Raw genomic sequence first — 27,689 nt, 5'->3', positions numbered from 1 at the left:
TTGGGTCACAAATTTCTCCTGACTGTGATGCATTTATAGATAGGCTGCAAAAAATCTTTGCAAAGGCAAGTAGAGAATGTAGATTCAACTGAATCATTGTTGAAGCAACTGGCCTTTGAAAATGCTAATGTGGATTGCCAAGAGGTGTTGAAGGAAATGTAAAGCCTGTGGTGCCCTGGTAGCTCAGTCCCCATAGCAACTTAGCAACTCTTAATGACCTTGAAGACCTGATAACAGTCTAACAACTCTGTTTAGTGCTAACAGACACTGAGTTAACCCTTTCTCGTCCCTAAGGTGCTCAGGACTTTCTTTTTATGGGCAGTTGCTTTGGGCTTTCTGTTTCTGCCTTCTAAAAATTTTTTCAAATGATTAAAATTTTAAGTCATTACCAATAAGAACGTTTTATTTTGGGGGAAATTTGTTGAACAGTTTTTGTTTATTGGTAAATTATGCATCAACGTGTAAAACAAACTCTCACAATTTATGTAAAACAGAAAAAGGGAGGAACTGGGCTAGTCCCTCTACACGTGCTGCCAAATTACTCTACTTAACCAGGTTGAAATTAAATAATTTAAATTTGATTCAAAATTGCATCAATGGGGCACCGCCTGGCAGCATTTATCATCTACTCAAAAGCTTCCTCCAGCCAGTGATCTCCTGAGCCCTCTGGGAGATGAAGGCTTTTGATATCTGGAGAAATCAGATATATTTGGGCCATGCCTCTTGGTGCCACCATGGAAAAACTCCAAGCCAAGTTATCAAAGCCCATTGTGCTGGATTGTATGTTAGCTAATTTCAAAAAAGGCTTCTCTGGTGACTATGGGGGTCAAAATGAAACTAGAGAAATTGAGAGTTCTTTGTGAGGTCGAATGGCCCCCTTTCAAAGTAGGATGGTCGCCAGGAACTTAGCTCCTTATGGTGTGGGCTATATACAATGTTGTCACTGGCACTCCAGGCCACTCTGATCAGTTTCTCTATGCTGACTCCTAGCTGCAGATAGCCCAGGTCCTTCCACCATGGTCACATATTTGCATAAAGGGAAGAATCAATGCACTCTTTTGGCTGCCCCTGGTGCCAGACCCTGACCAAAAGAAACCTACTAACATGGCAAAAAACATGGAAGTAATTCAGAAGACAGATGAGCTGCTGGGGCAGTCTTATGAGAAGCTCTATGAGGCATACTGGATATGTACTCTATTTGATCTGGAGATCCCCGAAAGTCAGCAAATGATTAATGCCACCTTTGTTGCCCAATTGGCCCCTGATATCCATAGAAAAACTCCAAAAGCAGGAAGGCTCTGCCGGGATGAACACCACCCAGCTCCTGGAGATTGCTAATTGAGTCTCCGTGAACCAAGACCATGAGAAAAAAAAAGGAAGCAGACCAGCAGATGAAGCCAAAGGCAACCCTGCTGACCACCAGGATTAGACAATCAGATGCCCCACCAGGTCCTGGGGGGGCCAAAACCCAGCCGCCCAAGGCCCAGAGCAACCCAATGTGCATACTGCACAGAGTATGGACACTAGAAAGGTGAATGCCCCAAGCAGAAGGCAAACCAAGGGATAATGACCAAGAATACACCAGGGGCCCTCAAGACCTTCCACCCAGAATGCCCAGGGGACCTCCTGGCCATGATGGAATCAGAATAGCAAATCAGCTTTGACTCATCAGGCTCAGCTGCATTGATTGTCAGTCCTGCCAAAATCCCGACTGTAACAGTGCCCCGAGAGGAAGAATGGCGAATATTAACCCCCAGGGAAGCACTTGCTAACAACTTAGAAAATTTTCCAGATCAGGAAACTGGGTGTATGCTGCTCCAATATGTGGATGACCTCCTGCTTACTGGAGTGACCCAAGAAAATTGCAACTTGGGTGCTGCTCCAGCTTCTCTCCCAGGCCAGGTACAAGGTCTCAATGAAGAAGGCCCAGATCTATCCTATTCAGGTGCAGTTCCTAAGATTCATTCTGACTAAAGAACACCATGCTCTTGGGCATGAACACAAACAGATGAGATGTGGACCATCTCAGCCCACAAACAGGAGACAACTGCATGAGTTCCTGGAAGCAGCAGGGTTCTATAGAATTTGGATCCCAGGCTTTTCTAAGAAGGCCAGACCACTGTATGAGCTACTCACAGGCCCAGAAGAGTCCCATTTTATGGGGACCCCTCCAAGAGCAGGCTTTCTAGACTCTCAAGTCAAGTCTTGGGAAAGCCCAGGTTTTGGGGCTCCCAGATGTCACTCAAGAATTCAATCTGTTCATATATGAGAAAAGTTAGACAGCACTAGGAATTCTGACTCAGTGCATTGGACCTTGGGAGAGACCCATTGCCTACCTGTCTAAGAGACTCAACCCTGTGACATCTGGATAGTCCCCTTGCCTATGAGCCCTTGCTGCCATTGTCAAATTAATTAAAGAGGCAGACAAATTAACCTTAGGCCAAGTTATCACTGCCCAGGTCCCTCACTCAGTGACCTCCCTGAAGAATAGCAGGGGATAAAAATGGCTAGCCAGCTCTAGGACAGTCCACTATCAAGGCTTATTGGTTGGAAACCCTCCGGTTAGGCTCCAGACTCATTCTTGACGAGGTCTTTTCTGGACACCCTGACACATTGCTGAAGACTCCAGACCACACCCTCTTCACTGTCAGCAGCAGTTACATGCAGGATAGAAATCGATATGCTGGCTATGCAGTTACCTCTCGAGATGTGATGATCAAGGATGGAGCACTGCCCCAAGGGTGGTCGGCTCAGTGGGCTGAGCTCTGGACATTAACCTGAGTCCTGAAATTAGCAGTTGGCAAGAAGGTAAACATCTACATGGACTCATGATACGCCTTTGCCACCCTACACACCTATGGGGCATTATATTGAGAGAGAGGACTCCTCTTGGCAGAAAGAAAACAGTTAAAAATAAAAAATAAATCTGCCAATTATTAAAAGCAATCCGAAAACCAGAAGAAATAGTAATCATCCATTGCAGAGGACATCAGAAAGGAGAAGACCTCGTCACCCTGGGAAACTGGTTAGCAGACCAGGCAGCCAAGGCTGCTGCCAACCGAACCCCAACTGCTGTAACCAGAGTGTTCCAACTAGAAGGTCTCTCAAAAGCCCCCCCCACCCCCACCCCCATACCCTTGACGAATATTGTTGGGCAAAACCAGAGGGAGCACCTCTGGAAGAAGATGGATGATGGAGACAGCCAGATGAAAGAATACATACCCCAGTCCCTGGGATATTCATTGGTAAAGCAGCGCCACGAGTTGACTCACTGGGGAAAGACAAACCTGGAGAGCTTACTGGGCAGATACTATTTCTTGAGTCACCTACTGTCTCTTTGGGCAACTATGAATGAGAATGAGATGCAAGACTTGTGCCAGAAATAACCCTGCCCAAGGGCCAACTCGGCCAGCTAGAATACAAACCACCAGGACCGCTCCCTAGAAATTACTGGAGGCAAACTTCTCAGATGTGTGACAGTGCTGGGGCTATAAATACTCACTAGCCTTGGTTTATACTTACTCAGGCTGGGTAGAAGCCTTTCTCTATAAACTGAAAATACCAGAGAAGTCACTTGAGCCCATATGTCAGTTTGGGCTTCCCCTTATGATCAGATCAGACAATGGCCCTGCTTTTGTTGCAGACGTTACACAGGGAGTGGCAAAAGCCTTGGGCATAAAATGGAAGCTTCATGTGGCTTACCAACCTCAGAGTTCTGGGAGAGCTGAAGGAATGAAGCGTACCCTCAAGTCCACCCTGGCTAAGCTCTGTCAGGACATTGAATGCCCCTGGGTGGATGTCCTCCCACTAGCCCTGCTCTGAATTCAATGTACACCCCAAAGACAAGATTATTCCCCTTATGAGATTCTATTTGGCTTGCCATCCCCTTTAGTTACCCAGACCAGAACGGCTGACATCCGTTAGCTGGGTAAGGCAATCCTGACCCAGGATCTGGTGGCCTTGGGAAAGACCTTAAAGAGTAGCCCATATCAGCTTAGAAAGAACCCCTGTTCCCCTTGGAAACTGGGTATACAAACATAAACCTGAGAATCTCGTATGGGTTAAAAATTGGAAAAAAAGAATCACTACAGCCCACCTGGTTGGGGCCATATGTTGTTATACTTGTTACCCTTACTGCAGTTAAGGTTGCAGGGCTAGTCCCATGGGTCCACCACTTGCAAGTGAAGCAAGCCACAGTACCAGGGGATGCCAGGACCTGGACAACGAAAAACCACCCTGAGCAGCCAACTAAGATAACCTTCCAGAGGACCAAGACCCATCATCAGGATTACAGCCCTGCTGCAGCCACTCCTGGGCTGGCTGCTCTGCATGCAGCAGAAGCTTGAGGAGTCTACAGCCCTACTTTGGTCACTCTGGACGCTCACCAATCTATGCACAGCAGAAGCTTGAAAACAGAAATGAATGACTTTTCTACAATACCCTTACAACCTCTCACCTTGAAGCCATTAAATATCAACTGCTTGTCACTACCCCAGGAAGCTATGTTTACCGCCCTCCTGTTAATTGACCCTCCTCAAATATGGTAGAGGCGGCTCAAGAGGGGGGAATAATATGGAGCAACCTGGAACTTGTGAACAACCTCGAAGCAACTCAGGGCTGATAGTTGCCTGGGTTTTCTGTTCCCCTGTGAGCTAGCTGCCTCTCCCCTGAACTGCTGAGTGGCCAAAGGCCTTGAACAGGTTGAATTCCCTGCTTCTCCGCCAACTCCATATTAGGGTGGACACTGAGCACCTCCCCTGATAGGACACTCCAAGCATGCTGAAACTGCCCCTCCCCAATTCTCCCATAAAAGACTGTGTCTAACTCTAAGCCAGTGCCAGAGATTCAGAGTGTTAACTCCTCTGTGCCTAAGCATAATAATCAGTTCTCCTAATCTCTCAGAGTGCTGCTTTCCATTCCTCGGCGTCTGGTTTTCTGAGACAGTTAGAGGTCTCTGCTCTTTGTGTCGGTTAGAGGTCTCTGCTCTTTCTGTCAGCCTGCATTTACCAAGTGCCTGGAGTCTACCAGGTGTTTTCCCACATTTAATCCTAGGATAGCCCTAAGAGAAGACAGGGCGGGTGAGCTCATCTGCCCTATCATAGTTGTAAACTCTGAGGCTCAGAGAAGATAGATGAAACATTCATAGTCACTCAGAGCTGGGCCTCAAACACATGCCGCTTTTTCTGTACATGCAGCTGGTGCATTAACAATGCTTTCTTGGAACCAGCAAGTGGTGTAGTGGTTAAGGTGATGGACTCCCACATGGTCAATTGTAGTTCGAGTCCCAGGCCTGGTAGACTGACACTCATGCTGGGGGTGTGTGCATGCATGCCCCAAATCCCAAGAGAATGGAGGAGAAGGGATTGTGGGGTGGCTATGACCCCTAGGGGATGATTTCTCACTTTGTCTCTCTAGGCACACACCCTATAGCAAAAATCTCTCAAAAATAAAAATTAAAAAGGCTTTCTTCACACCAGTATCAATCTGTGTGCAGCCAGTAGACGTCTGAGCATTGATCATAGTGGCCATTGCAAACCACATGGGAGTACTGTGTTCACAAGTACTAAGTAACTGTACGGCGCTGTGGTAAGAGGATGGTGACACAGTAAGACATTGTAAAAAAAAAAAAAACGGTTTGCCAGAGATAGGGCCAGCAGGTGTTGTAGTGGTTAAGTGATTGTGGTGGACCATGCTCCCTGGGGAGTGATTTCTTATTTTCTCCTATTTTCTCTCTCTCTGTGTCTCTCTAGCAAGTGCACATGCCCTATAACAAAACACTCTCTTAAAAATAAGAAATTGCAGGGACCAGCAGTTGTCGTAATGGCTATGTCACTGGACTCCCATGTAGTCAACCGCGGTTCGAGTCCTGGACCCCGTGGCTTAAACTCACACCGGGCATGTGTGCATGCATGCCCAAGATCCCAAGAAGAGAAGGGAGAAGGGATTGCGGTGTGGCGATGGCTCTAGTGGGTGATTTCTCACTTTCTGTCTCTCTGTCTCTGTCTGCCTTTCTGGCAAGTGCATGCGCCGTATAGCAAAAACCTCTCAAAAAAAAAAAAAAAGGAAAAGAAGAAAAATAAGTTGTCAGAGCTGGTGGTACAGTGGTTAAGGCTGCTGAATCCAACACAACCAACTGCATGGTTTGAACCCTGCACAGGCAGCTTGAAGGACAGGCTGGGCATGCTGTATTTGTGCCCTAAATGCCAAGAAGAGAATAGAGGGAAATTGTGGCATGGCCATCTCTGGGGTAGGGCTGTAGGGGATGATTTCTTGCTTTCTCTCTCTCTCTGGCAAGCACACACTCCCTATAGCAAATTAAAAAAAAAAAAAAAAAGCCAAATGTTATGTATGCTTGTCAGAAAGAGAAAAAGAGAACCCTCCCAACAGAGCATGGTCATGCTGCAATATTTTTTCCTCATCTCTTCCTCCCATCAGGATTCTGGGTATGCATACACACATGCCTGACATGTTTTTCAAGCTTCTGGACTCAAGATTTGAATCTTAGCCACATGAGATCTTATGCACAGGGGTTAATTGCTATGTTACAAAGGTAGCCGCCCTCCCACAAAAAAAAAAAATTAAAAAATTAATAAAGAATACTTTTATCATACCTCTAATCTGGACTCAGGAGTTAATAGAAAGCCAGTGAGATCCTTGAGACTAGAAGAGATGGGATTAGTGCTCTTTCTGTGCTACGTATAATCATAGCTGATAAACCTGCTTAGATGTTCATATATTTAATAATTTAATAAGTCAAAGAAGAAAAGCACTTCTTTTTTAAAAAAATTTCTAGGAGGACCAGCAGTTAGCATAATGGCTATGTCGCTGGACTCCCATGTAGTCAATCGCAGTTCGAGTCCCGGACCCGGTGGCTTAAACTCACACCGAGCGCGTGTGCGTGTATGCCCAGCATCCTGAGAGGAGAATAGAGAAGGGACTGCGGCATGGACATCCCCCCTGGGGGGGGGGTGATTTCTTGCTTTCTGTCTTTCTGTCTCTCTCTGTCTGTCTGGCGAGCGCTCACGCCCTATAGCAAAAACCTCTCCGAAAAAAAAGAAAAAATTTCTAGAGGGCACATGTGCTTCCCAGAAAGGAAGGGAGAAAAAGCACCTTACCATGGGGCACAGTCATGGCACAATTCTTTTTCCTCTATTTCTTTATTCTATCAGGATTTGGGGTTCAGACACATGTGTGCACACATGCCTGGCATGTTTTTTAAGCCACCTTGGCTGGGATTTGAACCACAGTCAGTCAGGTGGGAATCCAGTTTTCTGTACACAGCCCTTAATCACTGTGCCGAGGAAATATCTTCTTTAAAGTAAAATGCCAACTAATAAATACTGAGTGAGGTTCACAGAAGAACCTCTGTGGCTTAGTGGTTCAAGGGAGCAAGTGCCCACATGGCCAGCCATGTGCTTCCAATCCCAGCCCCAGTGGCTTGAAAAACGTTCTGGGTATGTGTGAGTGCTCCAAATGCCAACCAATGGAGAAGTGGAGGGGAAGGGATTGCGGCATGACTGTGCTTCCTCCCGGTCCTCTCCCTCCCTATTTCTGTCTCTCTCCTGAATGCAGGTGCTATCTGACAAAATGAAAAATTGAATAAATTCTTTCTTTCTTTTCTTTTCTCTCTCTCTCTCTCTCTTTTTTTTTTTTTCCCAAGAGATTTTTGCTATAGGGAGTGTACACTTGCTGGACAGAGAGAGACAGAGAGACAAAAAGTGAGAAATCACTTCCCAGGAGGGGTGGCCTCACCACAGTCCCTTTTTCTCCACTCTTCTCTTGGAATCTGGAGCACTCACACATGCCCAGCGTGAGTTTTTTAAGCTGCCAGGTCTGGAACTCGAACTGCGGTGGACTATGTGGGAGTCCAGTGACATAACACCATCTGGTGGTCCCAAAAAATGTAATCAATTCAATATAGAAGAAATTCTAGAGTTAGAAAATTGCTAATTTGCAACCATGACTATAATCATTGACTCCAGTAATAATTATCAATGGATATTAAAATCACCAAGTAAAATTTGATAAGGAACAGAAAAAGCAGGCATCTTTAAGTAACACTATCCCCAGCCTTATTAATAATTGAGACAGGGTAATCAGCAGATGGCATAATGGTTATGTCACTGGACTCCCATGTAGTCGACCATGGTTTGAGTCCTGGACCCGGCAACTTAAAACTCACCTAGGCACGTGTGCATGCGCGCCCAAGATCCTGAGAGGAGAATGGAGAAGGGATTGCAGTGTGGCCATACCCCGTGGGGGGTGATTTCTTGCATTCTGTCTCTCTGTCTCTGTCTCTCTGGCAAGCGCACATACCCTATAGGAAAATAAAAACCCTCTCTAAAAATTAATAAGTAAATAAATAATCAAGACAGGGCTGGCCCCATAGCGCAGTGGTTAAGGGCTGTGCATAGAAAGTCAAATCAGAACCAACCACAGTTCAAATCCCAACCCTAGTGGTTTGAAAAACATACCAGGCATGCCTGTGAGGGCTCATAGTAATAACAATGTGTTCTTTGTAGTAGAAGAACATGGCAAACACCTTGCCCAATGATCAAAGTCAATATGACCAAGAATGAGGCAAGCTACTATCACATCGCCTCCTGCTGCCATTCAGTAAAAGGCCACTGTGCTGTTCTGTGCAACCGTTGCCCAGTGTACACACCTGGAATATAATCAGGATGAATGATACCACTGCCAGCTGAAGAACATTCTAAAAACTGTAGCAAAATGTTAACTGGTGTGCCCAGGGGAGGCATTCATTTGACTATTTGTGAAACTAATTATTCTGAATATCTGAAATATTTCAACATAAAATTTAAAGCAAAATCAGCACATACTTCGATCCATCCAATTTCCTTTTTTTTTTTTTTTTTCTTTGTAGTTTGTTCTCACTGGAGAAAAACTGGGAGATAGAAGGAAAGTGAGAAATCTCACCCTTATACCACCAACATCTAGGGAGATAGCCACGCTGCAGTCCCTTCTTCTCCATTCTCCTCTTGGAATTTTGGGCACACACACATATGTACCCAGCATGCTTCTCAAGTCACCAGGTCTGGGACTCAGCCCGTGAAGTCAGCCATGTGAGATGCAGCTGCCTTAATCTCCACGCCACCTGCTGGCCCGCAAATGTCCTGTTTTTAATTTTGAATCTTACTTTCTTGTCTAAATTTGCAACTTCCCATCACACCTCCTAAACTGGCTCTAATATTTGAACTTATTAATTTATCTTGACATTTCTAATTGCTCCTGTTAGAGTGCTAGAAACTTAAGAATTACAATCAGACAAGCATAATGAAAGACTAATTTGTGTATTTTTGAATGTTTGTTGAGCTCCTACTCTGTTGGCACTAAGAATACATGTGGAATAAAGACGAAATCTGCCCTTCAGGACTCCATCAAAGCAATGCCCCTCCAAGTAACTGAGATTCTTGACACATTTTTCTGAAAGTCTGTACTTATTTCAATAATTTTTCCTGGATGTTATAATAGATATATCTTTTAAATCTGTTTTCTCCATCATTATCTTGTGATGACTATGTGTAGTAATAATATTGTATGTAAATATGTTATTGTATTTTGATAAAGTGAAAATAGCATTCATAAAATATGTGAGCTATGGGACCAGCAGATGGTGTAATAGTTATGTCACTGGACTCCCATGTAGTCAGCCACAGTTTGGGTCCCGGACCTGGCAGCTTAAAACTCAGGCCGTGCACATGTGCACCCATGCCCAAAATCCTGAGAGTAGAATGGAGGAGAAGGGATTGTGCCTGGTCATAACCCAGGGGTGATTTTTCACTTTCTCTCTCTCTTTGTCTCTCTGGCAAGTGCATGCACCCTATAGCAGACATCTCTCTAAAACAGAAAAAGAAAGACAGAAGAAAGAAAGAAAGGAGATATAAACTATATACTATTTGTGAAATGTGTAAAGCAAATATATATGAAGGGTAATTCAAAAAGTTCACTGACCAATGAAATTCAGGAACAAGAGTAGGGCCAGTGGTGGAGCAGCAGGAACGCAACTAGACCTGCATTGGAAAGGTCTGCATCTCAGGACCTCCCTGAAGACACCAGCTCTGTGCGCCCTGTGATCCTGTCCGGCTGAGACTGGGGGTGGGTCCTAGTGAAGACCTTTAGGGGTGCCTCTCTTTCTCTGTCTGTCATTTTAGAAATGAATATATATATATATTTTTAAAAAGTATGAGTTCATTTTGGTGCAAGAATTTTGAAATCTATGCATGCTTTCATAGTATGTACTTTCTGGGAACTTTTTAAAGACATCCCCCACCACCACCCCATAGTAGCTTCTTTTCAAATTATGCTCATTGAAAATGCCTCTTAGCAAAGATAAAAAAGAATTTTGATGAAAGACCCAAGAAACCTGATGGGTTGGGCTGAAGAAATATGCAGAAAGTCACTGCGTACTACTTGAAATAACAAATGTAGCCAGCTTATCTTGAGAAATACGATTGCACATTTGTATCTGAATTGCACACCTGTAATTGGAACTATGGCAGTTTGGGATTGCTGGAATATATTTTAAACTTTTTTTTTTTTTGAAGAGATATTTGTTTTTGCTATAGGGCCTGTGCACTTGCTGGTGAGACAGAGAGACTGAAAGTGAGAAATCACTCCCTGGGGGATGGCCATACTGCAATCCCTTCTTCTTCATTCTCTCTCTCTCTTTTTTTTTTTTTTCCCGAGAGATTTTTGCTATAGGGAGTGTACACTTGCTGGACAGAGAGAGACAGAGAGACAAAAAGTGAGAAATCACTTCCCAGGAGGGGTGGCCTCACCACAGTCCCTTTTTCTCCACTCTTCTCTTGGAATCTGGAGCACTCACACATGCCCAGCGTGAGTTTTTTAAGCTGCCAGGTCTGGAACTCGAACTGCGGTGGACTATGTGGGAGTCCAGTGACATAACACCATCTGGTGGTCCCAAAAAATGTAATCAATTCAATATAGAAGAAATTCTAGAGTTAGAAAATTGCTAATTTGCAACCATGACTATAATCATTGACTCCAGTAATAATTATCAATGGATATTAAAATCACCAAGTAAAATTTGATAAGGAACAGAAAAAGCAGGCATCTTTAAGTAACACTATCCCCAGCCTTATTAATAATTGAGACAGGGTAATCAGCAGATGGCATAATGGTTATGTCACTGGACTCCCATGTAGTCGACCATGGTTTGAGTCCTGGACCCGGCAACTTAAAACTCACCTAGGCACGTGTGCATGCGCGCCCAAGATCCTGAGAGGAGAATGGAGAAGGGATTGCAGTGTGGCCATACCCCGTGGGGGGTGATTTCTTGCATTCTGTCTCTCTGTCTCTGTCTCTCTGGCAAGCGCACATACCCTATAGGAAAATAAAAACCCTCTCTAAAAATTAATAAGTAAATAAATAATCAAGACAGGGCTGGCCCCATAGCGCAGTGGTTAAGGGCTGTGCATAGAAAGTCAAATCAGAACCAACCACAGTTCAAATCCCAACCCTAGTGGTTTGAAAAACATACCAGGCATGCCTGTGAGGGCTCATAGTAATAACAATGTGTTCTTTGTAGTAGAAGAACATGGCAAACACCTTGCCCAATGATCAAAGTCAATATGACCAAGAATGAGGCAAGCTACTATCACATCGCCTCCTGCTGCCATTCAGTAAAAGGCCACTGTGCTGTTCTGTGCAACCGTTGCCCAGTGTACACACCTGGAATATAATCAGGATGAATGATACCACTGCCAGCTGAAGAACATTCTAAAAACTGTAGCAAAATGTTAACTGGTGTGCCCAGGGGAGGCATTCATTTGACTATTTGTGAAACTAATTATTCTGAATATCTGAAATATTTCAACATAAAATTTAAAGCAAAATCAGCACATACTTCGATCCATCCAATTTCCTTTTTTTTTTTTTTTTTCTTTGTAGTTTGTTCTCACTGGAGAAAAACTGGGAGATAGAAGGAAAGTGAGAAATCTCACCCTTATACCACCAACATCTAGGGAGATAGCCACGCTGCAGTCCCTTCTTCTCCATTCTCCTCTTGGAATTTTGGGCACACACACATATGTACCCAGCATGCTTCTCAAGTCACCAGGTCTGGGACTCAGCCCGTGAAGTCAGCCATGTGAGATGCAGCTGCCTTAATCTCCACGCCACCTGCTGGCCCGCAAATGTCCTGTTTTTAATTTTGAATCTTACTTTCTTGTCTAAATTTGCAACTTCCCATCACACCTCCTAAACTGGCTCTAATATTTGAACTTATTAATTTATCTTGACATTTCTAATTGCTCCTGTTAGAGTGCTAGAAACTTAAGAATTACAATCAGACAAGCATAATGAAAGACTAATTTGTGTATTTTTGAATGTTTGTTGAGCTCCTACTCTGTTGGCACTAAGAATACATGTGGAATAAAGACGAAATCTGCCCTTCAGGACTCCATCAAAGCAATGCCCCTCCAGGTAACTGAGATTCTTGACACATTTTTCTGAAAGTCTGTACTTATTTCAATAATTTTTCCTGGATGTTATAATAGATATATCTTTTAAATCTGTTTTCTCCATCATTATCTTGTGATGACTATGTGTAGTAATAATATTGTATGTAAATATGTTATTGTATTTTGATAAAGTGAAAATAGCATTCATAAAATATGTGAGCTATGGGACCAGCAGATGGTGTAATAGTTATGTCACTGGACTCCCATGTAGTCAGCCACAGTTTGGGTCCCGGACCTGGCAGCTTAAAACTCAGGCCGTGCACATGTGCACCCATGCCCAAAATCCTGAGAGTAGAATGGAGGAGAAGGGATTGTGCCTGGTCATAACCCAGGGGTGATTTTTCACTTTCTCTCTCTCTTTGTCTCTCTGGCAAGTGCATGCACCCTATAGCAGACATCTCTCTAAAACAGAAAAAGAAAGACAGAAGAAAGAAAGAAAGGAGATATAAACTATATACTATTTGTGAAATGTGTAAAGCAAATATATATGAAGGGTAATTCAAAAAGTTCACTGACCAATGAAATTCAGGAACAAGAGTAGGGCCAGTGGTGGAGCAGCAGGAACGCAACTAGACCTGCATTGGAAAGGTCTGCATCTCAGGACCTCCCTGAAGACACCAGCTCTGTGCGCCCTGTGATCCTGTCCGGCTGAGACTGGGGGTGGGTCCTAGTGAAGACCTTTAGGGGTGCCTCTCTTTCTCTGTCTGTCATTTTAGAAATGAATATATATATATATTTTTAAAAAGTATGAGTTCATTTTGGTGCAAGAATTTTGAAATCTATGCATGCTTTCATAGTATGTACTTTCTGGGAACTTTTTAAAGACATCCCCCACCACCACCCCATAGTAGCTTCTTTTCAAATTATGCTCATTGAAAATGCCTCTTAGCAAAGATAAAAAAGAATTTTGATGAAAGACCCAAGAAACCTGATGGGTTGGGCTGAAGAAATATGCAGAAAGTCACTGCGTACTACTTGAAATAACAAATGTAGCCAGCTTATCTTGAGAAATACGATTGCACATTTGTATCTGAATTGCACACCTGTAATTGGAACTATGGCAGTTTGGGATTGCTGGAATATATTTTAAACTTTTTTTTTTTTTGAAGAGATATTTGTTTTTGCTATAGGGCCTGTGCACTTGCTGGTGAGACAGAGAGACTGAAAGTGAGAAATCACTCCCTGGGGGATGGCCATACTGCAATCCCTTCTTCTTCATTCTCCTCTCAGGATTTTGGGCACTAATGTACATGTGTCCAGAGTGAGTTTTAAGCTGCCGAATCTGGGACTCGAACAGTGGTTGACCATGTGGGAGTCCAGTGATGTAACCATTATGCCATCCACTGGTCCCAGTGGGAACACAGTAAAAAAATAATAATAATTTATTTATTTAATTCCATTTATTATTATTATTATTTAATTTGACTAAACAGAGACATAGAGAAAGGGAGAGCAAGAAAACAAGCCACCAGGTCAGGAACTCGAACCAGCATTGGTCATATGGGAATCCAATGCCTTTAACCACCATGCCATCTGCTGAGCTACACTTTTTTTTTGGAGAGGTTTTTGCTATAGGGTGTGTGCACTCACCAGAAAGACAGAGAGACACAGAGAGAGAGAAAGCGAGAAATCACTTCCCCCCCACACCAGGGGGGATGGCCACGCCGCAATCCCTTATCCTTTTGGATCTTGGGCACGCACACACATGCACCCAGTGTGAGTTTAAGCCACCAGGTCCAAGACTCGAACCATGGTCGACTACATGGGAGTCCAGCAACATACACCAACTACTGGTCCCTGGGCTACACATTTTTAAGGGGATCTAGCTCATAGGAGGACATTCACAGAGAAAACATCATAGTGGTCATGAGAAACATTAAAAAGGAAATAAATGCTCTAGTTGAGGTCATTGATGAAGAGTGCTCTGAAAGTTGTGTGGGAAAACTTTACAGGATGGAGAATCTGGGCTTCCCTGGACACCTGTAAGTAACAGCATTATAGATTGAGTGATGATTTATTATGGGATAAATCCAACCAATATTTATTGAGTTCTTACTATGTGAGAAATGTAGGGTGTCATGAAGGATTGAGAAAAGAAATGAGGAAAAGGTCAAAGCAGGGGGCTAAAGCTCTCTTGGAGTAGAAGCAAACTGTGCCAGAGCAGAGCCTGTTTATTATAAATTAAATCAGATAAGCAGTGAGTGAGTTTAGATATAAAGAACAGTGTACAATATACATGACATTTTTTGTATGCTAGACTCTTGATACAAGATTGATAGCTGTCGTTAAGTTAGTACTTAAAAAATATTTTGGCTTTTGGAGTGTCATCCATCTTGAGACACAGCCCATGCCTGGAGCTCCATCTGGTTGACCATGAGTCCCTGCGGCTTCCCGTCTGGGAATGGGGGTTGCTTTTAACTCCCTTCTGCATTCTTCCCTTCGGGCTTGTCTCTCAGGCCTGGGCTGGTTTTTGTCTCCAACATTATTATGTGAGGTAGTGCTTAAATTGATAATCTCCAAATTAAGTCAAAGGGGGAAGAGAGGGGCCACAAAATATTAGGTCACTGGGAAAGTCATGATGTATTTCTTTATTTTATTAATTTTATGTTTTATGCAAAAATGCATCACGACTTCCTGGGCCACCCAATAACTTGCTGCCCTGTGAGGCCGTCTGAATCCTGCCTGGGTGGGATAGACCATCTGAATCCTCACAGGCTGGGAGTCAGTGAGGAAGCAACTTCGGATTTCAAGCACACTGACCTAAAATAGATACAAACGTGGTAATTTCTATTGTCGTTTCAGCATCGTATTGTGTTTTCATCTCTTTGTATTTTATTGACACATGACTTTATTTTAGTTTATGAGATTGTAAATAGCCTACCCTCCACTTGTGTATTTCGAGTAAAGGAAAGTCTCCCAATACACGTAGTCATGAGAGTCTGGATCACACAGATCAGGGTACTTTAAATCACGTTGACTTCCACTGTTACGTCCCACGATCATGACAGCTGAGTTCTTATGAAATTCCCTTTTTTTTTTTTTTGTTATAGGGTGCGTGCGCTCGCCAGACAGACAGAGAGATATAGAGAGACAGAAAGCGAGAAATAACACCCCCCCCCCCGGGGGGATAGCCACACTGCAATCCCTTCTCCTCCATTCTCCTCTCGGGATCTTGGGCACGCACGCACATGCGCCCAGTGTGAGTTTTAAGCCACCGGGTCCGGGACGCGAACCACAGTCGACTACATGGGAGTCCAGCAACATAGCCATTACGCTAACTGCTGATCCCTGAAATTCCTATTTTTAAAACACTTCAAATAATAATGGGGAACCGAGAATGCTACAGAAGAGTGATCATTTTAATCCTCTGGCATATAAACAGAAGGTGGATTGAAGCCATGTTCTCTTCTGAATCTTTAAGGGAAGGACATTGGCCAGCCATGAATGTGTTTTTCTAGTCTTGGCATCAAAATCACATTCAATAATTTCATCTGACCCTTGACCAATTAATTATTTTTCAGTAGAGGTATAACCAGGCTATCCCCAATAGCAAATCATTTAATTTTTTAATAAAAGCTTGGGATCAGCAGGTGGTGTGGTGGTTAAGGCACTGGATACTCCCACAGGGCTGACCATGGTTCAAGTCCTGGACCGGGTAGCCTGCTTTCTCTCTTTTGCGTGCTCTCTCTCTCTCTCTCTCTTTCTCTCTGGTCAAATTTTAAAAATAAATGAATAAATAAACAAAATAAAATAAATAATTCTTTAATAAAAAAAGGTTAACCCAACCAGGTAATAACTGTAATCATTTAACTTAAGAGATTACACTTGCTTTCACTATCGACAACTTATTTTATGTGTATGTAAATTACCTTTAATTTAGCTTGTAGTTCCTAAAATCATGTCTTACAATTTTCTTTATATCCCCTCAAACTGATAATACTGGTACTATGGTAGTATTGAAAAAAGGAGGGAACCAGCTGTACAAATAATAGTACTCTGAACATAAAAGGTCAAAAATGTTTAACTAATACTATGACAAAGAAATGTAACCAGCTTGTCTTGAAAAATAAAGTTGCACACTTATCTCGGTATTCCTCTTACACTGACCAACCTGCAAATTTATCTCGGTATTCCTCTTACACTAACCAATCAGCAGTCTGTTAACATCCACTGGAGCTAAATATAGCATTTAAAAATAGTGACAAGGGACCGCACGTGAAATCAAAGCTCTTATAACTGTCAGTAGCAAAATTCTATTCTAGTGAAACAGATCTAAAACAACTGCCTATATTTGAATTTCATTGGCTATCCGTTTCACATGAAGTATATACAATAGCATTGGTTAATCCTACTGTTAGTCCCTGGCCCTGTACATACTCATTTTTAGCCTTCCAATCCCCCTTCAACCTGAGGAGGTCATTACTTTCTTTTTTTTTTTTTTTTTCCTTTTTCTTTTGCTGGAGGACATGTGAGGTTGTCAGAGAGAGACAGAAAGAAAGAGAGAAAGGGAGAAAGAGGGAGTGGTCAGGCAGTAATCCTTACTCCTCCATTCTCCTTTTGGGGCTTTGGGCATGTGTGTGCACATGCTTTTTAGGCCCCTGGGACCAGGACTCGAACCAGACAGGAGCCATGTGGAATCCAACCATCTTAACCACCACACCACCAGCCGGCCTCCTCCTCTGTCCTTTTATCACAGTACCATGGATTTCACCCTCTTCCTTCATCTCAATTACCCTAACATGGAACTTCTTAAAATTATTCTATGCTAGGATTCATGTAAGAAAACTACTTTTGCTATTAGAAACTGATACTTACGGGAACTGAATATGATGAAGACCTCTATCATCCACCATTTTTCATCTATTCATAGACTCTGATGTAACTTATTCACCCAAGAATTGCTACGTGATAATCTGTTGGCACAGAAATAGATTCCTGATAGAGTACTAGGAACTTTATCTCTAAAGTTAAACTTTACCTGTAGTTTAATAGCAGTATTCTTGAAAGAGGTCAATTTTGATTCCAATGTAGTCACTCCATAAACAAAAAGCATACCATAAATGAAGCTCAGATAACATCTACAGGGTTCTTATTTTAGGAAGTTTGTGCTCAAAGCCACTTCTCTTACACCTCAGTCAGTAACGATATATACTGTTTAAAGTAAGGTAATAACTTTCCTTATTTTATGCACATACCAACAGTGTGGATAGGTTTCCTGTAGGGCATGAAGCCAAAATTGTACTGAAAAATTCCCCTGGCATGAAACAGCGGCAGCGCAAACCCCATGATCTTCTGCATCTTCTCTTGCACGGTTCGAAGCCATGAGCCTTCAGGGTTGCTAACTTGTTTGAACAGTTCATTTTCACCAAAAGAAAACACTGGGACCAAATAAGCACTACAAATAACAAAAGGGAAGAAAAAGACTTTTAAATGTAAAGGATTTAAATAATTGACTCTGTCCAGCTAATGCAACAAATGCCTGAAAATTCTTAAATGTGCCCAAGCCTCTTCCTTTTTTTTTTTCCTTTAAAGAATTACTTTATTTAACTTCACTTATTTATTTATTTTAATTTCACCAGAGATGGGGGGAGAGAGAGAGAGAGGCAGAAGGAATGTGAGAAAGCAAGCCGCCAGATCCAGGACTCCAACCACAGTTGGCCATGTGGGAGTCCAGTGCCCTTAATCGCCATGACTCCTGCCAGCCCCCAAGCCTCCTTCCATTGCCAACTTCATGTTCTGAGTATAGAAACTACCAAATACTTGAAGTGCTTTGGGGAGGTACTTCAACTAGCTGGCCATTGATGGGGTTTCATTCTAGAGAAAATCAAGGTTTCTAGAAGCTTCTCTCATTGTAGTTTTGGCCATTGCTCATTTGTTTGTCTGGCTGGAAATGTACACTGTATATACATTTCTCAACTTTGGGGTCTTGTTTTTTGTTTGCTTGTTTGTTTGCTAGAGGGTGTATGTGCTCACCAGAGAGAGAGAGAAGGACAGAGGAAGGGAGAGGAGAAAGCACCCCTCATGGGAATGGTCACGCTGGAATCTCTCCTCCTGTTTCTCCCTCCTTTTAGGATTTTGGGCATGCACACACACATGCCTGCCGTGTTTCCCAAATTGCCAAATATGGAACTTGGACTACCCAGTCAACATGGCGATTTGGCTCCCTTAACCACTAGGCCATGGGGCTGGCTCTGTTGTTGCTTTGCTTTGAAAGATGAGTTTCATTTCTGGATGCCATGGCATGGTCATATCCCTTTCCCCAAGAACGTTCACACTTGCTTTTATTATAATACTGATTTGGAGGTTTTTAAGGGGCTAGAAAAATTATTTATGTTCATTTAATAATAACTTTTTTTTTTGGAGAGGTTTTTGCTATAGGGCACGTGTGCTTGCCAGACGGACAGAGAGAGATAGAGAGATAGAAAGCGAGAAATGACCCCCCAGGGGGGATGGCCATGCCACAATCCCTTCTCCTCCATTCTCCTCTCGGGATCTTGGGAATGTACCCACATGCACCCGGCGTGAGTTTTAAGCCACCAGGTCCAGGACTCAAACTGCAGTCAGCTACATGGAAGTCCAGCAATATAGCCACTACGCTAACTGCTGGTCCCAATAATAACTTTCTTGGCCCAGTTACCTTAAACAAAAAGCCACTTACCCGTGGGTCAGAGCAATTTTAATAAATCCTTTCCGCTGGCGGATGAACAGAGTGAATTTTCCAGGATGAGCATCCAGTGATTCTTCGGCACCCCCAAGGACAATGACTGAAATGTTTCCACCTCCCTCCTTGCTCAGCACGTAGGACACACTTTTCTTGGAAACTGAAACTGGCCCTTTAGTGAACATAACAACAGGTATAACTAATCATCCTCTTTTAAAACTTAAAAAAAAAAAAATGGGCTAGCAGGTGATGTGGTGATTAAAACACCGGATTCTCACTATGGTTCAAGTCCTGGACCTGGCAGCTTGAAAATCACACGTGTGTGTGTACCCAAAATCCCAAGAGGAGAATGGAGGAGAAGGGACTGCAGTGGAGCCATCCCCCTTGGGGGTGACTTCTCACTTTCCCTCTCTGCCTTTGTTTCTCTCCAGTGAGTGCATGAGCCCTATAGCAAAAATGTAAAAAAAATTATCATAATATTCTATGGCAAACATTTAACAAAATCTCCTGCACTGCTTACCTTTGGGGTATTTGGCATGTTTGTCATTTTTTTCATAGCCTAGTCTTTGGTAATGTATTCCATTAATAACAGCTAACCTTTTGGTAGGTGATGAGTTAGACCTTTAAAGTCTACTAGGCTTCACACGTATTTGAGTAGGCTACACACTGCTCAACTTTGCGGGGCCCTATTCATATTTCATTCTAAGTAGAAGGGTCTCCCCCCACCAGGTGGTCAGTGTACAACCTACACAACTATATGTGGTGGCAGAACCTTGTTCAGAACCATAAAATATATTCTTCAAAAGGTGGCAGTACGTTTTCTGAACACAGGTGGCCGGCTACCAGATATTCTATATAGATTATTATTTTCCATGCCTAAATGTATAATGCAAATGGTTTTTAAAATTCAGATGTTTGATGGGGACCAGCGGTGGTATGGTGGTTAAGGCACTGGACACTCCTACATGGCTGACTGTGGTTCAAGTCCCAGACCTGGTGGCTTGCTTTCTCACTTTCCCTCTCTGTTTGTCTCTCTCTGGTCATATTAAAAATAAGTCAATGAATAAATAGAGTTAAATAAATAATTCTTTTTAAAAAAATTCATATGTTTGACAAATAACCTACAGCACTTGCCAAATCACTAAACATGTTAAAAATATATGGTCTGACTTTGGTAAATTGTTTAAGACAATTCCATAACTGTTCAACCTGTGTATTGAGTTTTTCCACGTAAAAGTAACTTTAAAGGTTACTCCAGCGAGTACGTGTGCCTGCCAGAGATAGACAAAGACAGAGCGGGGGGGAGTGAGAAAGCACTCATCTTCCATGGGCAATGGTCAGACCACAAGTCCTTTCCTTCCAACTCTCTTCTTTTTGGGATTTTGGGCATATACTCACATGCACTCAGCATGTTTCTCAAGCCACTGGGCCTGGGACTGGAACTACATGGCCAGTTATGTAGAATCCTTTACCACTCAGGTCACAGGCTGCCTGATTCCTGTCCAGACTTTAAATGTGATATGGATTCTTGGAAGAAAATAAAGGAAAATATAAAAACAGAAATGTGAACCATTAATGACCCACATTTCAGAGATAATTGCTTTTTAATGTGTTACCCTTCTGTCCATTCTATGTCTTACCTGTTTTTTTTTTTAATTTAGTCATAAAGAATGTGTTACATAAACTTTATAGAGACAGCACACTTTATCCCTTAAGGCAGTGATACGCTAATGTCACTGTGGGTTTCTACTACAGGGGAAATGTTAAATTAAGACAAGATTCAGAATAGCCAACAACTCTATTAGGAGAAAAGGCAGAGGGTGGTGGGTTAGAAGGTTGAACACCAACTTAAGCCTGCCTTGGAGGGTTTGAACTTTCCCTGAGTTCAAGGGGTGACATTCTGCTCTGTGCAACTAATCGCCACTTATGTGTGCTGAGTTTCCCCAAGTCACATCCTAAGAAATCTTCCTCTTGAGCCTCCAGGCCTGCACCTTCAATCCCATGGCCCAGGGGACATCTCTGCCTTAATAGTTCAGAGACATCTCAAATCCCATGTCTTCAAACCCAGTGCATTACATTTTTCGACATGGTTCGTCTTCCAATATTCCCTATCAAGGTGAAGGGGACCATCATCTACCAGACACCTAAGTCAGAAACACGCCTTTCCCTCGCGTAGTCACCACACTGACTGGTCACTTATTCATTCAAAAGCACCTGCTGCAGCGCAGGCACCATGCAAGACGCTGATGACAGCAATAGCAAAGTATTGCTGCCTTTCTGCCAAGGAAGCAATCACTATGTCTGGCTGAATCTGGTTCATCAAATAGTTTTCACAGTGATCTCCTCTTCTAAACTCCCAGCGTCACACTGTCACTGTGCTAGTTTAGCCCTTATCACCTCTCCCTCACAGTCACTGCTGCAGCCTCTTTCCATCAGTCTCCAGGCTCATTTCCTTCCAGCTTGTCTCCTAGCTGCTGCCTGCATGATCTAACATTCTAACATTCAAAACCCAGTCAGTCCCTTCTTTGCTCAAAATTCCTTATGAGTTCCCTGTGGCTGACCTACAAGGTAAAATCCAAAGTCCTCGGTGTGGTACATCAGGCCTTTGTGATCCGGTTCCCTCTACCTGCCTGGTCTTAACAGATAGAAAGAAAGGAGCGCGAGTCTCGAAACACCGAGTCTGCTCTGGCTAAGGCCTGGTGAGGATGGACACACCAAAATGGGCCAAGAGGAATGGGTTTGAGGTGGGATTTTAAATGACTTACAGCTACAGAAACCTCTTGGGTGACAGCAAAACAGACACCTGTGAGCGAAGGACCTTGGAACCCCTCTTGGTTTTACTCCATGTGCTGGTGCACATCCTGCCAGTCTTTCACATCCAGAAAGACAGCCTGGAGGCCGGTTGAGAGCAGAAGGGCAACACCAGACCAGGGTGTGTCCTGGGAAGCTGGTTCTGGAAGGCGTTATGAACTTTCTAAGCTTAGAGGTGAAGACAGCTTAAATCTTCATTGGATGTAACTTCAGATATCCTTATGTAGTTTTCAGGACACTGAAGGTTGTAGCAAGGGAAAAAGGGATGTCATAAGCCAGTGGCAGCAGATATGTTTTACCTCAAATGCCAATTCTAGTAAATGGCAGTGGCTATGGGGCACTACATGGAGAAAAATGCCAGGATTGATTGCGGTGTCTGCCATGGCCGTGGAGAGAGAGGGATATACCTACTTCGTGACTGACTTTGCCCCACGTCTCTCAAACACACTACTCAGATTCATCTGTGGCTATACTTTGAATCAGCAAATAGTAAAAATATTTCTGTGTCTTTTAGTCCTTTTTTAAATCTCCTTTTTTAAAAACATTTTTTTCTTTATTTAATTTTATTTGTTATTATTTTTTAATTTGACCAAAGAGACCGTGCGAGAGAAAGGGAAAGTGAGAAACGTTTTAAATCTTTTAATTTTCTTTCTTTTATAAAACACTATCCCATATACATATCTATCTATCTATCTATCTATCTATATAGATATATTTGTATATATCTATATATATATATTTAAAACCATACTGCTTCTGTTGTTATAGAGTTATAAAATTATACAAAATTATAAGACATATTTTGAACATTATCTTTAAAATTCAGTATTTTGGAAATTTTGAAAGTTGTTTGTAAACTGTCAAGAATTATGGAGTATGGGTTAAAATGTTTTGCTATGCAAAGTAAATGTTTGTGGAAAAATGTAAAAATAAATAAATGAAAGAAAATAAAAATAAAAATAAAGTAAGGAAGAGAAGGGATTCCCCCCACACCAATAGTTTAGAGGAGTTAGTGTGCCCTCTAGAGGTCACATGCTAGACCTTTCAGTAGTTTGTGGAGGAGGTTAGTGCACCCTCTACTGTAACCTGTAGCCCAGAAGGACTAAGCTCTGTTGATGGGTGAGTGAACACTCCCAACCAGGTATAAAATAATAGTATCTTAAAAAATTAACAAGTGAAAATATAGGAGACCATAGAAAATTCTACCATGAATATGCCACTTAATTATCTTGAAATTACAGCTTTTCAGAGTCTACCTACTCTTCCTTGTATCCAAAAAATTCAAAGAAAAGGACAATTAACTATACAATGCTCACAAATAAAGCAGTACGTAAGTTACTGCAGTTTGTGGTTAGTCGATAACTTAGTCAAGCTGGAAAACCAAACAAATGAAAACTTTTAAGTTGAAATGAGAGCTGTTAACACAAGATCAGCTCTCTGAACACATTTATATGGTATCTTTAAAGGATTTCAAATTAATTAGGCTCAGAATTGGCAGAATTATGGTGTCGCTAATCAGAGTCTTCTGGTTCAGAGTAGCAGAGTAAAAGGGACTCATTTCTGAACAAGTTATATTTAATCAGGAAAGAAAAAACAAGTTGAATATGTTTAGTTTCTATCACTGCCAGTTCTTCAAGACACAATGGAGGACATTTTTCATTGCTAATATTTATAAAAGCATAAAAAGTACCTCTCCAAGAGTGTGATTTATCACTCATTTGATCTATGATTTTTGCTTCCATATCTGGATATATAAAATGCATTTAGTGAATTAATATTTATTTTTTTAATTGCCATAGGGCATACACGCTTGCCAGAGAGAAAGACAGAGAGAATGAGAGAGACAGGGAGAAGGCATTCTCCCACCTCGACTGGACACGATCACACCATAATTCTTTGTCTCCCAGCATCCTTTCAGGATTTGGGGCATACACACACCCACACACACCCACACACACCCACCCACACACACACACACACACACACACATTTTTCAAATCACTGGGACCAGAATTCAAACCCTGGTCAGTCATGTGGGATCTGGCTCCTTTAATCACCAGGGCTGACCTAACATTCTTATTTTGCAGACTCCATTCCAAATATGTAGATTAGGAAAACAACAAAAAGACACAGCCCATGTCTTCCTGGCCCTTTAGTCTAAGGGGGAGTTGGGAGTTGGGGGCATGGGAGGGCAGGTAAGAAACATCCAGACAGAGCAGGAAGAGCCAGGCAGGACAAACGACCCAGTTTACTCTAGGGGACTGTAAACCCAACCGGGTTTGGGAGGGCACATCCCGTGTGCTCCTGCCACCTCAATGGACCGCAGACCACCATCACTTACCACTACTCATGAGGTATTCTCGGAAGAGAGGACACCGGAACCAAACCGGAAGCACGTGTAGATACGCAGTAAAGCCCGGAAACAGCTGCTTGAAGTCAGAATAATTTGTGCAGAAATTTCCAAAGGCTCCAGCCACGAGTACTCCATGGGGATGAAACCCGAATACATAGTTGTGACTCAGATCCAAATCTTGAGTTTTGATGAGCTACAGACATTCATAGTGATATATACATTAATTTTTTTTTTCCTTATTAGTATCCAATGAGCAACAAAAGGACTAGTGATTAGTTTTTGTGTCAGAGGGTGGAGAACATGACTGGTTTTAGTTCCTTGGTCCGTAGCTATTTCCAAACTCATAAACTATCTTCTGGCTCAGATCCCCTCACACTCAGCCTTCTGAGTTCTGTCAATTCAGCTTGGAGCTCTTTTAGTTACTTGGGCCAAATTGTAGGCTTTCTCCTTACTATAATTTGGATGTCTTGGAAGCTTAATCCCAAGGCAACAGTGCTAAGGAGTGGGGCCTGAGGAAAGGTCTTCAGCCATGAGGGCAGAGGGAGTGGATTAATGCCACTATCACAGGAGTGGTTTCTTTATAAAATGTTTTTTTTTTTTTTGTTTTTATAAAAGGACATGTTGGGCCAGCTGGTGGCATGGTGATTAAGGCAGCCAGATCCCAGAAAGACAACTTCACAGTTTGAGTCCCAGAGCTGGTGGCTTGAGGAACATGCCTGGCACATGCGCATGCATGCCCAAAATCTTGAACAGAGAATGGAGGACAGGAAGTTGTGGCATGGCCATGTTCCCTATCTCACTTTCCCTCTCTCTCTTGGTCTGTCTATCACTCTCTGGCAAGGGCAAGTGCTTTATAGCAAAAATGGAAAATAAATGAATTAATGAATAAAAGGACCTGTTCAGCCCCCTCTTGCACTCTCACTCTCTTTCCCTTCTACTTCCCACCATGGGATGATACGAGTTAATCCTCATATATCCACCTGCTACTGAACCTCCCAGACTCCAGAATGGTGAGAAATCATGTGTTCTTCTAGAAGTTATCCAGTTACTCTGGATATTCTGTCATAGCAGCACAACAGAACAAGACACTCCCCCTGAAAAGGGAAGAGCTTAAGAAACATAGGATGAAAACAAATTTCCACTCTTCTGCCAATTTAAAATAATAACTCTATAAAACAAATTCTACTCACATGAATTGGAAAGTAGTCTTTAAAGTACCTCCAAACAGTCCAATTTCTGACCCAATTAGATCTTCTGCCTCCTTGCTCTGGGGTACTCCAGTCAAAGTAAAGCCACGTCAAATACGGGATGTACAGAAACCAATAGTTGTAGATGATCAGAATCACAATGAACCCAACACACACCTGTGCTGTAAGAGAAGGAGAAGCCTCATGGAACCAGGACCAGTTAGGATCTGTTCCTTGTCCTGCACAACCATTTGCCCATGGTGGGGGTGCTTAGTGCATATAGGCATATTAACCTGAGCCTACATAACTAACAAGACAGTAATAATATACTATTTTCAAAATATTGATTAGGTATTTACTATATGCCAAGCGTATAGTATTGTATTGCGTACTGTGCCTGAATAGTTTCAGTTAATCCTTATATATCCACAGTGCCAATAAAGTAGCCATAGTACTCTTACTATTCTTTCATTTAATTTTTTTTTTCTATAGGGCACATGTGCTTGCTAGAGTGAGACAGAGAGAGTATGTAAGAGAGGAAAAGAGAGAGGGAAAATGAGAAATCATCCCCCAGAGAGGATGGCCAGGCCATAATCCTTTCCCTTGATTCTCTTCCTGGGATTTTGGGCATGTGCACACACATGCCTACAGTGATTCAAACCACTAAGTCCAAGACTTGAATTGCAATCAACCAGCATGTGGAATTCCAGTGCCTTAAACCACCATACCACCTTCTGGCTCCAACATCCTTTAAAGGAAAAAAAAAAAGTTTTTTATTAAGTCAGAAGGTGTGTGCACATACACAAAAAGAGAGGGGGGAAGAGAGAAAAAGGAGGGAGAGGGGGAGAAGAAGCACCCTGCAATGGAGCATGCTGCAATTCTTTTTCTCTAATTTTCCACCCACCGGGATCCTGGGCACAAGTGTGTGTTCCTGGCTTGTAACCCACCAGGGTTGGGACTCAAACTTTGGTAAGTCACATCAAATCTGGTTTCCCCTACACAGCACACAGGGGCTCACAGCTAGCGCTTAACATCCTTTTCATATAATAGAAGAGAAAATGAAGGCTCAGAGACGTTTGGTGAATTACCCACGTCACACTGCACGTAAGAGGCTGATCTGCCTGATTTCAAAGTCTATGCCCTGACCATGGTCTTTATCACCTCACAGAAGATTTATGGAAGAACTGTCCCTGACAAGTGGGATATAGAGGACTGCCCACTGAAGGGAATCCTATCTTCCTACCTCTACTGAGCAGCCGTTATTCACGTACCCACAAAGAGGGCACATTCTAGTGACAGACTCCATGTTCAGAGACATGCCAGAGACAGTATAGCGTAGGGGGGAATCTTTAAGTTATAGCACATAATCACTTCTTGCATTTTATAATGAGAGAGTAATTCTCTTTATACGTGTAATAATATAGCTTCAAACTACAAGGGGCAGAAGCTCACAAAGCTTGACCTGAGTGGTAGAGATAAGCATGCTCATCTTCAGGGACTGGATGGTGTTGCTGTGATAAAATACGATACCCTGTGTGGCTGACCCCCATGAGATTCCAGGGACCTCTCTGAATCCACTGGGCACAACTATATACACAGTCTGGGACTGGATGAAGCTGGGAGTGGATCATAGTGTAAGACTCTTTTAGGGGTGTTTTGTCTCTTTCTCTCTCTCTCACTCATGTTAGATATAAATAAACTTAAAAAAAAAAAAAAAAAGCAACCTGGAGGGGCTAGCAGGTGGCGTGGTAGTTGAGGCGTTGGGCTTCCACAAGGCCAACTGTGGTGTGAGTCCTGGACCTGATGCCTTGCTTTCTCACTTTCCCCTTCTGTCTCTCTGGTCAAATTAAAAAATAACAATAACAAATGGAATTAAGTAACTCTAAAAAATACTTATATTTTTAAAAAAAATGTACCCTCAGGAAGCCAGCAGGTGCCATGGTAGTTAAGGTGTTGGACTCCCACATGGCCAACCACAGCTCGAGTTCTAAATTAGTGGCTTAAAAACCACACCAGATGCCTGTGTGTGTGTGTGCCCAAAATTCAGAGGAGAATGGAGAGGAGACTAAGGCATGGCCATTCCTCCCAGGGACTGATTTCTCGCTTTCTCTCTGTCTCTGGTGAGCACACACACCCTATGATAAAAAAAAAAAAAAAAAAAAAAAAATGAACAG

The 27,689-nt window shown here is 42.6% G+C and overlaps 1 protein-coding gene across 2 annotated transcripts in view; it reads right to left on the bottom strand.

The window, feature by feature from the left end:
• Positions 1-27,689, bottom strand: part of MOGAT1 (monoacylglycerol O-acyltransferase 1) — a 53,090-nt gene that overhangs the window by 5,566 nt on the left and 19,835 nt on the right. The window contains exons 2-6 of one of the 2 annotated variants that reach the window (XM_027769050.1): positions 25,519-25,697; positions 24,317-24,521; positions 19,162-19,336; positions 17,699-17,898; positions 17,346-17,416 (exon numbers count right to left, since the gene is read on the bottom strand). In XM_027769050.1, coding sequence (XP_027624851.1) covers positions 17,391-17,416; positions 17,699-17,898; positions 19,162-19,336; positions 24,317-24,521; positions 25,519-25,697 — 785 coding nt within the window. In that variant the 3' untranslated portion in view covers positions 17,346-17,390. Of the gene's footprint in view, positions 1-17,345; positions 17,417-17,698; positions 17,899-19,161; positions 19,337-24,316; positions 24,522-25,518; positions 25,698-27,689 lie in introns of those variants that run through there. The other variant, XM_006170396.3, reaches the window with a different exon arrangement.

Source organism: Tupaia chinensis, unplaced genomic scaffold (assembly GCF_000334495.1).
Source record: "Tupaia chinensis unplaced genomic scaffold, TupChi_1.0 Scaffold148296_1, whole genome shotgun sequence".
NCBI lineage: Eukaryota > Metazoa > Chordata > Mammalia > Scandentia > Tupaiidae > Tupaia > Tupaia belangeri.
This window is presented reverse-complemented; position numbering and strand designations above follow the sequence as displayed.